At 32.8% G+C, this 13,768-nt stretch overlaps 1 protein-coding gene across 3 annotated transcripts in view; it reads right to left on the reverse strand.

Annotated features, from left to right (window-relative positions):
• Positions 1-1,463: 1,463 nt before the first annotated feature.
• ZC3H8 (zinc finger CCCH-type containing 8) overlaps positions 1,464-13,768 on the reverse strand; it is a 28,966-nt gene continuing 16,661 nt past the window's right edge. The window contains exons 6-10 of one of the 3 annotated variants that reach the window (XR_008995755.1): positions 13,464-13,577; positions 9,336-9,443; positions 8,454-8,493; positions 6,592-6,657; positions 1,464-2,053 (exon numbers count right to left, since the gene is read on the reverse strand). Coding sequence is in view for 2 of the 3 variants with exons in the window: in XM_057497005.1 (XP_057352988.1) it covers positions 8,464-8,493; positions 9,336-9,443; positions 13,464-13,577 (252 nt within the window). In the remaining variant the exon portion in view is untranslated. Of the gene's footprint in view, positions 6,658-8,453; positions 8,494-9,335; positions 9,444-13,463; positions 13,578-13,768 lie in introns of all 3 variants that reach the window. The other 2 variants (XM_057497005.1, XM_057497004.1) reach the window with 2 other exon arrangements.

Below are 13,768 nucleotides of genomic sequence, written 5' to 3' on the forward strand. Positions count from 1 at the left end.
GAGTGTACTGGGAAATCTGCTCTGAGGAAACAAAAGGGAACTGTAGAGATGTGGAAAACAGGCAGGAGATGAGCTGGAAGGTGCTGTAATAACTCACATATAAGAGACCCACAGCCTACTGGCTGCTTGAGGTCCACAGGGTGTATCTGAGAGAGTGTGTCTCTCCCTCAACTTGATGAAATATACAAGTTAAAAGATTTCACTGACACAACACTCTGCCTCCTCAGAATAACAGCTGTAAAATGAGCTTTTTAAACTTCTCTGCATGCTTAGTCCTTCAAACCTAAAGGTCTTTTAAGTCTACAAGTGAGATGGGTATTGTCTCTTGGAATATAAAAAAAATTATTTTATATGTAAACTTTATATATAAACATTTATATCTGGTAAGTATTAAGCTATACATGAGGTAGTATTGTAAGGAAATAAGCTGTTAAACTGCCATATAAAATTAAATAAAAGTATTTTCAAGGCTTATGAAAATAGAAAAAATATAAGGTAAATGTTCCTATTTACTCCTTTTCTATGCAATGGATTCCATTAACCACTTCTGAGTTATGAGGCTTAAATAAGAAAGTTGGGCATTCAATAAAAGAGCATAATGCCTGCATATAAGTGAGCATTAATGTTAGCTTATTATACATGTCAGCCAATGTTAGCTTACATAAAGATCTGTCATAAAATTTACTTTCTATATTTGTGAGCCATGACAGGATCTTGAATTCTTTTAAATTGTATGTATTCTTTGAAGATACAAAGTATCAATTCTACAGGTAATATAACCACTCCCTTGTATAATTTCATTAAATTATTTAAGGTTTTTAAAATAGACTCATTTAAAGGAGCAACTCAGCCTCTCTCTGACTTCCCCCCACACCTTCCCTCACTGCCTTGCCCTTCTCCCTGCTCACAGCCAGAGGGCGAAGCAATCTACCTGGCAGACAGCAGTGGTGCACTGAGAGATGACTACCTCAGCTCTCAGACTCCTGATGCTATAGGCCCAGGATCTACCCTGGTTTCTTCCTTTCCTAGGTTTTGTCTAATAAACCTTTGCTTGGAGTATATACAATTCCCTTTCTTACTTACTTTAGTGGGTTACGTTACAACCAAAATAATTCTGACTCATATTTCCAAATATGAGTTTGCTAAGAAGTGTCACTAACTCTGGTGTACTCTTATGTATGGCAAGTTAGTGATGTGTTATTGTTCCCAGCAATAAAACAGCATGGTGGTCATAGTTCAAGTTTCACAGTATTTTTCTAATAATCAGTACCACTATATAAAAGTGCATATTTAGAATCTCATTTGTGTTTGGAAAATTTTGTATTTGAGTATTATGTTAAGGACATCATCATACTCTGACAATTTACATATAATCCAAGTGTATAATCTGACTATATTGTATAAACCAATAAGAAAGATAACCACACTTTTATCTTAACAACAAAAAAGTTAAGAACTCCAAGTTTAGGAGTGGTATAGCAAGAGACATTATTCCATTTTATTTATAATAGTAAGAAATTAGAAACAATTTAAATGTCCAACAACAGGAAACTGGCTAGAAATCACAGAACCATCATTTCAGCCACAAAATAAAATTGTGAGCAACTGTTAAAAATATGTTCTGAATGTATTTAATGGCATGAAAAGATGTAACTGTATATTCATCATCTATTATCCCAAAATCTTCCTAGAGAAATCTAACAATTGTCTCTCTTCAAATCTCCTCACCTCTTCATCCATCCTCTCAGCCTAACTCTGCTTCCAATTTTATAGAGAGAACTCATCAAAAAAGACTTCTGCAATTCATCACGTTTACCTGCCAGCCAGCATCTCTGCAACATGTGCTTCTCTCCCACTGCAATGGCTGGACCATCTCGCTTGAAGATCAACCCCTTCAGTTATACACTAGATTCTGTCCCCCAGCACCATCCATTAAAGGATTTGCACATCATCCTTAGGACACAAGAGGGCACTTTAAATGAGGAACTTGTAAACCACTCCAAATTAACAGTCTTGAACAGGCACAGACACAGCATTCTTCACCAACACAAAACTATGGAAGAAAACAGACAAAAACACATCAACTGGTGAAAATTAACAACTTAGCCACCCCCATTCCTCTCTCACAAAAGTAACATGCAGCAGAAAAAAACTATAAAAAAAAAATCCAAACTGAATTAAAAACCTGTTTATTAGGAATATGAAAAAATGAATTGAAATTAAAAATTAAGACCAAAATTGAACAAAAAATGGAAGTAATGAAACGAGAGTTGACTGACCTCAGAAATGATGGGGGAAAAAATATACTATCAAAAAAGAAAAGTATATTGCAAGACAGGACAGATTTGAATGGAAATTTAGTAAGGATTATTGGATAAAAGTGGGAAAAGAATAAAATTGAGGTAAAGATAGTAAAATTTATTAAAGAGCAAAAAAACTATAGGGAAAACACACAACTATAACATAATAGACACAGTAACTGTAACATAATGATAGAAGCTATACCAAATGCTCAGTCATTTCAATAAATGTTAGTGGGCTTAACTCACTTATCAAAAGAAAAAAGGAACTTTAGTATGGTTTACAGAGAAAAACCAATCATATGCTCCATATAAGAAACAAACTGAAAACTTACTCAGAAAAGCTAAAAATAAAGTGATGGGCAAATGAATATTAAAAGCAAATGCAAACAAATTTCTAGTTGCAATGCAGAATCTGAAACCACATCAAGGAACTTTTTCTACTGTTATAGTAAAACCCACTTTTCTACTATATTGTAGGTTGGATGGATGTTTTTTACCCATGCATAATTATGTAACATCATACACTTTACTTGGAAAACATTAGCTTACTAACTTATCTAGTTCTTTCAAATGTTTCATTATACAGTATTTTAAAAATCATATTCTTTAGTATCATCAACCAATCTCACCAAAAAGTCTTTAGGCACAAGAAAGGTTTCAAGCTCAGAGGCAGATCACATGTTTCAAAATTTTAATTTTCACTCAAAAGCCAGCATTTTATCATTGATAACAAATATTTTCAGTTGTTTTCCCTGAAGTGACAGGCTCACTTCACTGATTTGTGAAAAAGTGCCTGCCAGCCAAACACCCACATAGAATAAAACCAGTTTGCTTCTCAGCTGTTCTCTCACGTAAAAGAGTATTCATGAAAAAATGAAGGCAATTCAGCTTGCAACTAAGATAACAGCACAAGTGATTTCCTTGGAAACAAGTACACTTCAATATGTAGAAATCTATTACACGTCTTTCCATTTTGCTAAACATAATGCTTAAGAGACATGTACTGAGGAATTGAGATTTAATAACATTAATAATTTCTACTGCTTCATCAAGGACATTTTAAAGGAAACTGGTACCAGATACAGATGTTTTCAGAGGGGAATTCCATTTAACTTCTAGAAACTAGACAGTCCCATGGAATACAAACTCTTTGAGTGGAAATGCCTCTACTGTATCCCTATTAAGTATGATGTTAGCTTTCTTATTAAGGTATAACATTTTATCATGTTAAGAAAACATCCACCCAATGACCTCATATGTAGAAAACTACAGATTTCACAAAAAAACTGTTAGAACTAAAAAATAAATGCAGCAAAGCAGTAGGATACAAAGTTGTTACACAAAAATCAGTTGCATTTGTATATACTAACAACAATCGAAAGGAAATTGAGAAAACAGTTACATTTACTAAACCACAGAAAGAATAAAAGTCTTAGGAATTAACCAATAAGGTGAAAGACTTGCATAAAGAAAAGTATAATACATTGCTGAAAGATGTTAAAGAAGACATAAATAAATGGAAAGACACCCCATGTTCATGGATAGGAAGACAATACTGTTGTCAGTACTACCCAAAGCAATCTACAGTTTCAATGCAATCCCTATCAAAATCACAGTATTTTTTGTAGAAATAAAAAAATCCATCCTAAAATTCACATAGACTCTCAAGGGGTTCCAAATAGCCAAAACAGTCTTGAAAAAGAACAAGGCTTGGGGCTCACACTTTTTTATTTCAAAACAATAATTAAAACAGTGTGGTACTGATATGACATATAAGCCAAAGGAACACAACACAAAGCCCAGAAATAAACCTTTGAATATATGGCCAAATGATTTTTGACAAGGGTACCAAAGCCATTCAATGGGAGAAATGACAGTCTTTTTAAACAACCGGTGCTGGGAAAACTAGATATTCACATGCGAAAAATGAAGCTGGACCTTACCTAACACCATATATAAAAATTAACTCAAAAAAAATGAATCAAAGACCTAAAGAACTAAAATGATAAAACTCTTAGGAGAAAATATAGGATAAAAGTTTTATAACATTGGATTCAGCAATGATATCTTGAATATGACACCAAAGGCACAGGTAGCAAAAGAAAATTGGACTCATGAAAAAGTTTTAAATCTTGTGCATCAAAGGACATTATCAACAGAGGGAAAAGGCAATCTACAGAATGGGAGAAAATATTTGCAAATCATATGTTCATAAGTGATTATTATCCAGAATATATAGAGAACTTCTAAATCTCAAAAAAAAAAAAAATAGTAACTCAATTCAAAAATGGGTAAAGCGCTTGAAAAGCCCTTTAAATTTCTCCAAAAATGATATACAAATAGCCAATAAGCACATGAAATGATGCTAACATCACTAATCATTAGGGAAACGCAAACTGAAACTACAATGACATACCACTTCACACCCATTAGGATGGCTACTATAAAAAACCAGAAAATAAAAATTGGTTAGAATCTTGAGAAATTGGAACCCTGTGCACTGTTGGTAGGAATGCAAAATGGTGCAGTTGCTATGGAAAAACAACACTGGTTCCACAAAAAATTAAACGTAGAATTACCACATGATCCAGAAATTCCACTTCAGGTATATACCCAGAATTGAAAACAGGGCTTATAAAAGATATTTGTACATCATGTTTATAGTAGCATTATTCACAAGAGTTGAAACATGTAAGCAACCCAAGTAACCATCAACAGATGAATGAATAAACAAAATGTGGTAGATACATACAATGTAATATTACTGTACCTTAAAAAGGACATTCTGATGTATGCTACAAAATAGATCAACCTTGAAAACATTATGTTAACTGAAATATGCCAGTCACAAAAAAACAAATACTATATGATTCCACTTACATGAGGTACCTACAGTTGTTGAAATCAAAGACAACAAGTGGTTGCCAAGGGCTTAGGGGAGAATAAGCAGTTATTATTTATTGGGTATAGAGTTTCAGTTTTACAAGATGAAGAGTTATGGAGATGGATGGTAGGGATGGTTGCACAACAATGTGAATGTACTTAATACCACTGAGTCATACACTTAAAATGGTTAAGATGGTAAATATTACGCTACTTGTATTTTACCACAGTTAATAACAAAAGAAAAAGTGTTCATCCATTCCTATTGCCTGTAGAGTTTATTTTTAAATAAGGAATGAGTGCTGAATTTTATAGGAAGCCTTGTCAGTATTTACAGACATAATCATGAAATGAATGTTTTTTTTTTTTTGGTCATTTTTTTCCCATGGTAATCCTTGTAAAACCATGTGAGTTTTAAAACTATCTGCATATATTACCTTGATTAAAAATACTTAATGAAAGAAATAAACTTCTGGGATGCAAGTAAAATAGTACCTTAAGGGAATTTATAGGCGTTGATGTATGAATTAGAAAAGAAAAAAGCTAACATCCAATCTTTGGGCAAAATGAACCCAAGAATGTAAGGGGAATGATATAATAACAGAAATTAATGAAATGGAAAATCAATATAAAATAGAAATAACAAAAGCAAAACTGGTTCTTTATAAAGACAGTTCTTTATAGAACTGTCAAACCATTGATCAGGAATAGAAGACACAAATAATTATAAGAAATGAAAAGGAAGATATAACTACAGACATTAAGAGAATATCATGAACATTATGCCATAATACTTGAAAAAATTCTTAATTTAAATTAGAAAACATAGTTTATCACAAGGACTCAAGGGTAGCTTAACATTTTTAAAATCCATAGATAAAAAAAAACCCACAGATATAATTGTCACATTAGCAGAGTAAATAGAAAAATCCTATGATTATCTCAAAAGAACTCCAAAAAATCCAATATCTACATCTATTCATCATGATTATAAAACATAACAAAAAGCTCAATAACTTTTGTCAAACTACAATTTGAAGAGTATTTACTTAACCTAATAAAGAGTATCTACCAGAAAATTACAGCACACATTGTAGTCAGTGGGTAAATATTAATAGCAGTCCCTTTACAATCTAGGATGAAACTGCACAATCCCTTTTATTTAAAATTGTACTGCCACAAAGACTTGAGTATAAATGTGCACTGAAGCTTTATTCATAATAGCCAAATCTCCATCAACTGATGAGTAGAAAAACAAACTGAAGGACATCCATGGAAAGGCATACAACACAGCAATAAAAAGAAACACACTACTGACAGATGCAAAATCATGAAACTTGAAACAAAATACTGCACTGCACAACAACACAAAGCACAAGAGTACACAGGATGGGGTTCTACTTACACGAAATTTTAGAACTGGTAAAACAAATCTATCCTTACTGAAAGAATACTAGTGGTTCTCTGGGACCTGATGGAAGAAAATGGATTACAAAATGTTACAAGGGAACATTCTGGGGTGATGAATATGCTGATTGTGGTGGTGGTTACATGGAACTGTATGCTTAAAATGGGTGCAATTTACTGTATATAATGTAGACTTTAATATAGTTGATTTTTTAAAAATTGTACTGCAAGTTCTAGTCAACCATGCAAGAAAAATAAAAAGAGAAAAGAAATGAGAATTGCAAAAGGAATAAAAATCATTATTGACAGATAACTCTACAGGAAAAAATGCAGAAAAATTTACTAAAATTTTAAAATTTAATATAGAGATTAGCAAAGGTCCTAATTAAATTCAGAAAAATCACCCTTAAAAATCTTAGTCAGAGTAACATCCAAAATTATACATTATGTAAGAAAAAATCTAGCAAAAATGTGCAGGTTCACTGGAGAAAACCCTAACTTTATCAAAAGACATTTAAAAAACTACAGATAAAATATTTACGGATTGAAAAACTCACTATCACAAAGCTATTAATTTTTTCCAAAATGATGCATGAAACTGAAGAAATTCCAATAAAAAACCCCAAAGCATTACATTTTTATTTTGCTTTGTTGGGGGAAGAGGGACTTGGCAGACTGATGATGCTCAAAGTCTACATGGGAACAAACTAAACACAAAACAAACAGAAGGAAGGAAATAAAAATTAAGTGGAAATCAGCAAAATAAAAAAACAAAAAGAATGTATTAAATAAATTATAACCTCATGATAGGAAAGGATTTAAGTAAAACACAAAACCTACCATAAAGAGAAAGACTGCCAAAATAATTCTGCTCATTGAGACACCTCAAAAACAGTGAAAATATAGCACACAAAATAAAACAAGACCTGCTCCACATATCCCACAAAGGACTATATCAGGAATATATAAAGTCAATTTAATAAAGGACTACCAGCCCAACTGAAATAGGCAAAAGGCAGTAACAAGCATTTTACCAAAGATGAAACTCAAAAGCTAGAAGCATAAGAAAATAAAACTAAAATATAATATTGTATATAAATTAAATTTCAATAAAAAAAAAAGAAAGCTATGTCACACCCACTAAATTGGTAAAAAAATGAAGTCTTGACATTACAAAGTATTATCAGGTATGGAGCAACAGTTGTTTTTACACAGCTGGTGGGAGTATGAACTGTTACAACTACTTTAGAGAAGATTGCCATTATCTTAAATTTTAGGATGATATAACAATTCTACTCTTTGGTATATACCCAGGATAATTCACACATAATTACATCAGGAGACATGTATATGATTATTTATATGGTTTATATTTTAAAATTTGAAAATAACCTAAATGTGCATCAGTAGTAAAATGACTAATTATAACATATTCACAGAATGAAATGTTATATAAGAGTAAAAATGAATGAATGACAGTGGCATGCATCTACATGAATAAATCTTAGAAGCATTCTGTTGAGTGAAAATAACAAGTCATCAATAGAGTACAATACTGTTTAAATAAAATTCATACATAAGCGAAACTAGCACACATTTGTTAAATCTACAAAGAAACAAAAGAGGAAAATAAAAACACAAAAGATAGTAACAAGCTCAGAGATGAAAGGAGGTCCATGGAGTCCCACGTATTTATCTATGAATGTATGAAATATTTTATAATTTTTTAGTGGGGGATGATAAAGAAAAAGATTTCTAGAGAAAGCCCTATGAGAAAATGGAAAAAGCCCAATGTCTTCATGCCAGCTTCTAAAGATGTTTAAAAAAAAGAGAGAGAAATGTGCAAAATTCTAATTTTACCTTTTTATTTTCATGATGACTTTTTTTCAGTATCCAAAACCTAATATGAAAAAAAAATCAATCATTTTTATGCATTAATGTCTAACTCAGGTACATTTTAATAGTCTCATAATTTTCTAATGATTCCAATAATATTCATTCTAGTAAACATCTAATAATGTTTACTCTAAGAGGAACTGAAAAATTACTTAAATGTATCATTTTTTCCATATATATTTCATATTAATAAATGACCAAATATTGGTATGACTTCCAATTCCAGGGAAACCCTTCATATTTTATAACCTAAAAATATCCAGAAATAAACACCCTTTGACTTTCTAATATTTGTATAAGCTCAAGGGAACTTGTGCCACAAGATGGTATGATTTGCTTTTAAAAGAATCTTTTATTTTCACCTATATGAGAAATGAGATAAAATTAATGTGTATTATTTTTCAATTACCTTTTCTCATACATTGCAATAATATTTGAAGAAAACTTTGAAATAACAACTTCAGTATCCTTTGATGTAACTCTTAAAATATTTATCAACCAGTGACCCTGAATTTTTCCTTCTAAGGGTGTAACAGTGGTACGATTTCTCCTATTTGCTTTGTTTTCCTCTGGTTAGCTTAGCTACTAAGGTTGCTAACTACAATGAAGGTTTAAAGAACATTCTGATTTATGCCAGCCATAAGTATAAATTTTCCATTAAGCTACAAGGTAAAATAAACAAATGAATATCATTTTATAAACTGAAATAAATTCTTAGACCACAAGTCTTAATATATCTCATATACTAACTCATGAGGCATTCTCCTTACAGAATAGTACATTTTCAAATTCCAAGATTCAAACACATTCTTTAAAAAGAAAAACAAAAATTTAAATTATACTTACTTTAGCCAAGAGTTCTTGTGTTTCAGCAGTCAGTGGAGCATGTGAAAATTTGCAATATTCTCCCTGGTAACATTTTGCTCCTGTATGATAAAACTTGCAAGGATATTCATGTAACCCCAAATGTTAAGGAAGAGAACAATTTTAATCCAACTAAAATAATGTTACTAATTTAGTGACTCTATTTTCCTATACAAAGGCCTTTTCTACTAGTAGAAACATTGAGTTCTCTATTTAAAATATGAGATGAAAAATTATTTATTGGGTCACTTGAAAAAAATCTAATTTTAGTATGATTACATAAATCAAGTTTTATTACAGTATGGGACACTTTCTTCCTTCATATTCATTCTACAATAGACTACAGGTATACCTCATGGATAAAAGAAAGGGATGTGTATCTCCGTAGATGCTGAAAAAGCATTTGACAAAATTCAACATCCTTTCATGATAAAAACTCTCAATAAAATGGGTACAGAGGGCAAGTACCTCAACAAAATAAAGGCCATATATGGCCAATAAAGGCCAAACCCACAGCCAACATTATACTTAACAGCAAGGAGCTGAAAGCTTTTCCTTTAAGACTGGGAACAAGACAAGGATGCCCACTCTCCCCACTGTTATTCAACATAGTTCTGGAGGTCTTAGCCACGGCAATCAGACAAAACAAAGAAATAAAAGCCATCCAGACTGGTAAGGAAGAAGTCAAACTGTCCCTGTTTGCAGATGACATGATATTGTACATAAAAAACCCTAAATAATCCACTTCAAAACTACTAGAACTAATATGTGAATTCAGCAAAGTTGCAGGATACAAAATTAATACACAGAAATCTGTTGCATTCCTATACACTAACAATGAACTAGCAGAAAGAGAAATCAGGAAAACAATTCCACTTACAATTGCATCAAATAGAATAAAATACCTAGGAATAAACCTCACCAAGGAAGTGAAAGATCTATACCCTGAAAACTATGGGACACTCCTAAGAGAAATTAAAGAGGACACTAATAAATGGAAATTCATCCCATGCTCTTGGCTAGGAGGAATTAATATTGCCAAAATAGCCATCCTGCCTAAAGCAATCTACAGATTCAATGCATCCCTAACAAAATACCTACAGCATTCTTCAATGAACTAGAGCAAACAGTTCTAAAATTCATATGGAATGACAAAAGACCCTGAATAGCCAAGGCAGGTGGAATTATGCTCCCTGACTTCAAGCTCTACTACAAAGCCACAGTAATCAAGACAATTTGGTACTGGCACAAGAACAGACCCACAGACCAGTGGAACAGAATAGAGAGTCCAGATATAAACTCAAGCATATATGGTCAATTAATATATGATAAAGGAGCCATGGATATACAATGGGGAAATAACAGCCTTTTTAACAGCTGGTGTTGGCAAAACTGAACAGCTACATGTAAGAGAATGAAACTGGATTACTGTCTAACCCCGTAAACAAAAGTAAACTCAAAATGGATTAAAGACCTGAATGTAAGTCATGAAACCATAAAACTCTTAGAAAAAAATATAGGCAAAAATCTCTTGGACATAAACATGAGCAACTTCTTCATGAACATAGCTCCCCGGGTAAGGGAAACAAAAGCAAATGAACAAGTGGGACTATACCAAACTAAAAAGCTTCCTTACAGCAAAGGATACCATCAGTAGAACAAAAAGACATCCTACAGTATGGGGGAATATATTCATGAATGACATATCTGATAAGGGGTTGACATCCAAATTATATAAAGAGCTCACGCACCTCAACAAACAAAAAGCAAATAAGCCAATTAAAAAATGGGCAGAGCGGAAGATGACTGGTTAGCCAGAGACGGGTAAGATTCCTCAAGGGAGGAACAACCTAAGACAGGCACAGTCGCAGGGGGGCCATCAGGTGAGAAATTGGGGATCAACAGAGGTGAGGCTTAGAACCTCACCCCTCCTGTTTTGAGAGAAATCTTCTGCATCCGTGGATGTTTTGTTGCCCTTGTCTAGCTCGGATTAATACTTAGTCTATAGGCACACACCTAATCATCTAAATTTCCCTCTTACAGCACTAAACTATGTTTTCCACCTTTATCTTGCATCTACCTACCACTTCAGCATTTTATTAAAAATAAAAATAAAAATAATAATAATAATAAGGGAGAAATGTGGGATTCACATATAAATCAAATATAAAAATCAAACGAATAATCATATTTGACCTGATTGTTTATAGTTCATGATGTGTGATCAAAACCGAAAGTTTCTGTGATATGACTGCCCTAGCACTGTTCACCATGTAAGAACTTATTCACTATGTAAGAACTTGTTCACCATGTAAGAACTTGTTTGTTATGCTTTAGAAGATCGGAGACTGTTGAGAATTAGGCTTGGAGTTAATTAATGATTGTGCGCTGAGTCCCCTATACAGAATTTTATTGTTGTTAACAACCATCTGATCAATAAATATGAGAGATGTCCTCTCTAAAAAAAAAAAAATGGGCAGAGGATCTGAATAGACACTTCTCCAAAGAAGAAATTCAGATGGCCAACAGATGAAAAGATGCTCCACATCACTAATCATCAGAGAAATGCAAATTAAAACCACAATGAGATATCACCTCACACCAGTTAGGATGGCCACCATCCAAAAGACAAACAACAACAAATGCTGGTGAGGATGTGGAGAAAGGGGAACCCTTGTACACTGCTGGTGGGAATGTAAACTAGTTCAACCATTGTGGAAAGCAGTATGGAGTTTCCTCAAAAAACTAAAAATAGAAATACCATTTGACCCAGGAATTCCACTCCTAGGAATTTACCCTAAGAATGCAGCAGCCCAGTTTGAAAAAGACATATGCACCCCTATGTTTATCACAGCACTATTTACAATAGCCAAGAAATGGAAGCAACCTAAGTGTCCATCAGTAGAAGAATGGATAAAGAAGATGTGGTACATACACACAATGGAATATTATTCAGCCATAAGAAGAAAACAAGTCCTACCATTTGCAACAACATGGATGGAGCTAGAGGGTATTATGCTCAGTGAAATAAGCCAGGCAGAGAAAGACAAGTATCAAATCATTTCACTCTTATGTGGAGTATAAGAAAAAAGAAAAAACTGAAGGAACAAAACAGCAGCAGACTCATAGAACCCAAGAATGAACTAACAGTTACCAAGGGGAAAGGGACTGGGGAGGGTGGGTGGGGAGGGAGGGATAAGGGGGAAAATGGGGTATTATGATTAGCACACATAATGTACGGGGGGTGACACGGGAAAGGCAGTATATGCAGAGAAGACAATTCTATAGCATCTTACTACCCTGGTGGACAGTGACTGTAATGGGGTATGTGGGGGGGACTTGATAATGGGGGGAGTCTAGTAACCATAATGTTGTGCAAGTAATTGTACATTAATGATATCAAAAGAAAATAAATAAATAATAAAAAAGAAAAGGATGTGTATTTTAAATACTTGGAGAAATGTGATTCTTTTTAAAACATTCTTCTGGGGTGGGGCAATAAAAGAAAATGACAATGATATGTACTACAAATCTAGATCTTTCATATATTAGGTTTGTTTAAAAGAGGTTCAGTTTACACAACTTCAATACTGTTTTCTAGGAAAAAAGTTTCAAGTTAGAATTTATGATTCCTTCTATTGAAGGACTGAAGTAATATAGCTTTTGTGGTAACCAAAGGTACTATATTACCCTAAAATATTTATTTCACTACATATTTGTACCATTTGCACTTAAGAGTTAGGGTTATTCTTCAAATTCCTCAACTTTTATACAGTACAGAATATACAGAAAACTATATTTCATATAGTTTAGACACATAAACCACTTAATGTATGTTAACTTGTGATACTCCTTACAGCTTCTGCATACCAAGTTATGCAATTCTTGCCTCTTTTTATGAAGTAGATTACATGAATACAGAAAAATTCCCTCTTTTCTTTCCTGGAAAAATGTTCTTGGTAGAATTTAATCACTTTGATACTGAATTGGGCTTGGATAATGTAATTTTGCTATAGCTAAAATACTGGTTTCATTCAGAATTTTACAGATTTTAAATGTTCATGTAAATACTTATGAAGAATAAAGTTACCATCTCTTGTAATAAAGGATATTATGCAAATACAGACAGTTTTCACCTCTGGTACAATATCCTTGTACATAAAATTTACACATTTCCTTTTTCTTCTCTATCTCTGCATCATGATCAAATTTACACTGGTCTCCCTGGGCCAAAAGAAGGAACAAGGAAAAGCCATTATTTTTCATAGTTAGGTCATTATAATTCCTACTAAACTTCAATAGAAAATGAGGAGTCTTAGAGCAGTACAGTCTAATTCTTAACAAGTTATCTTTAACCACAGTATATATATCTACTTAAAATTTTAAGTCCTAAATGAACGATTTTTAGAAAATTA

This window comes from Manis pentadactyla, chromosome 2 (assembly GCF_030020395.1).
Source record: "Manis pentadactyla isolate mManPen7 chromosome 2, mManPen7.hap1, whole genome shotgun sequence".
In the NCBI taxonomy this organism is placed as follows: domain Eukaryota; kingdom Metazoa; phylum Chordata; class Mammalia; order Pholidota; family Manidae; genus Manis; species Manis pentadactyla.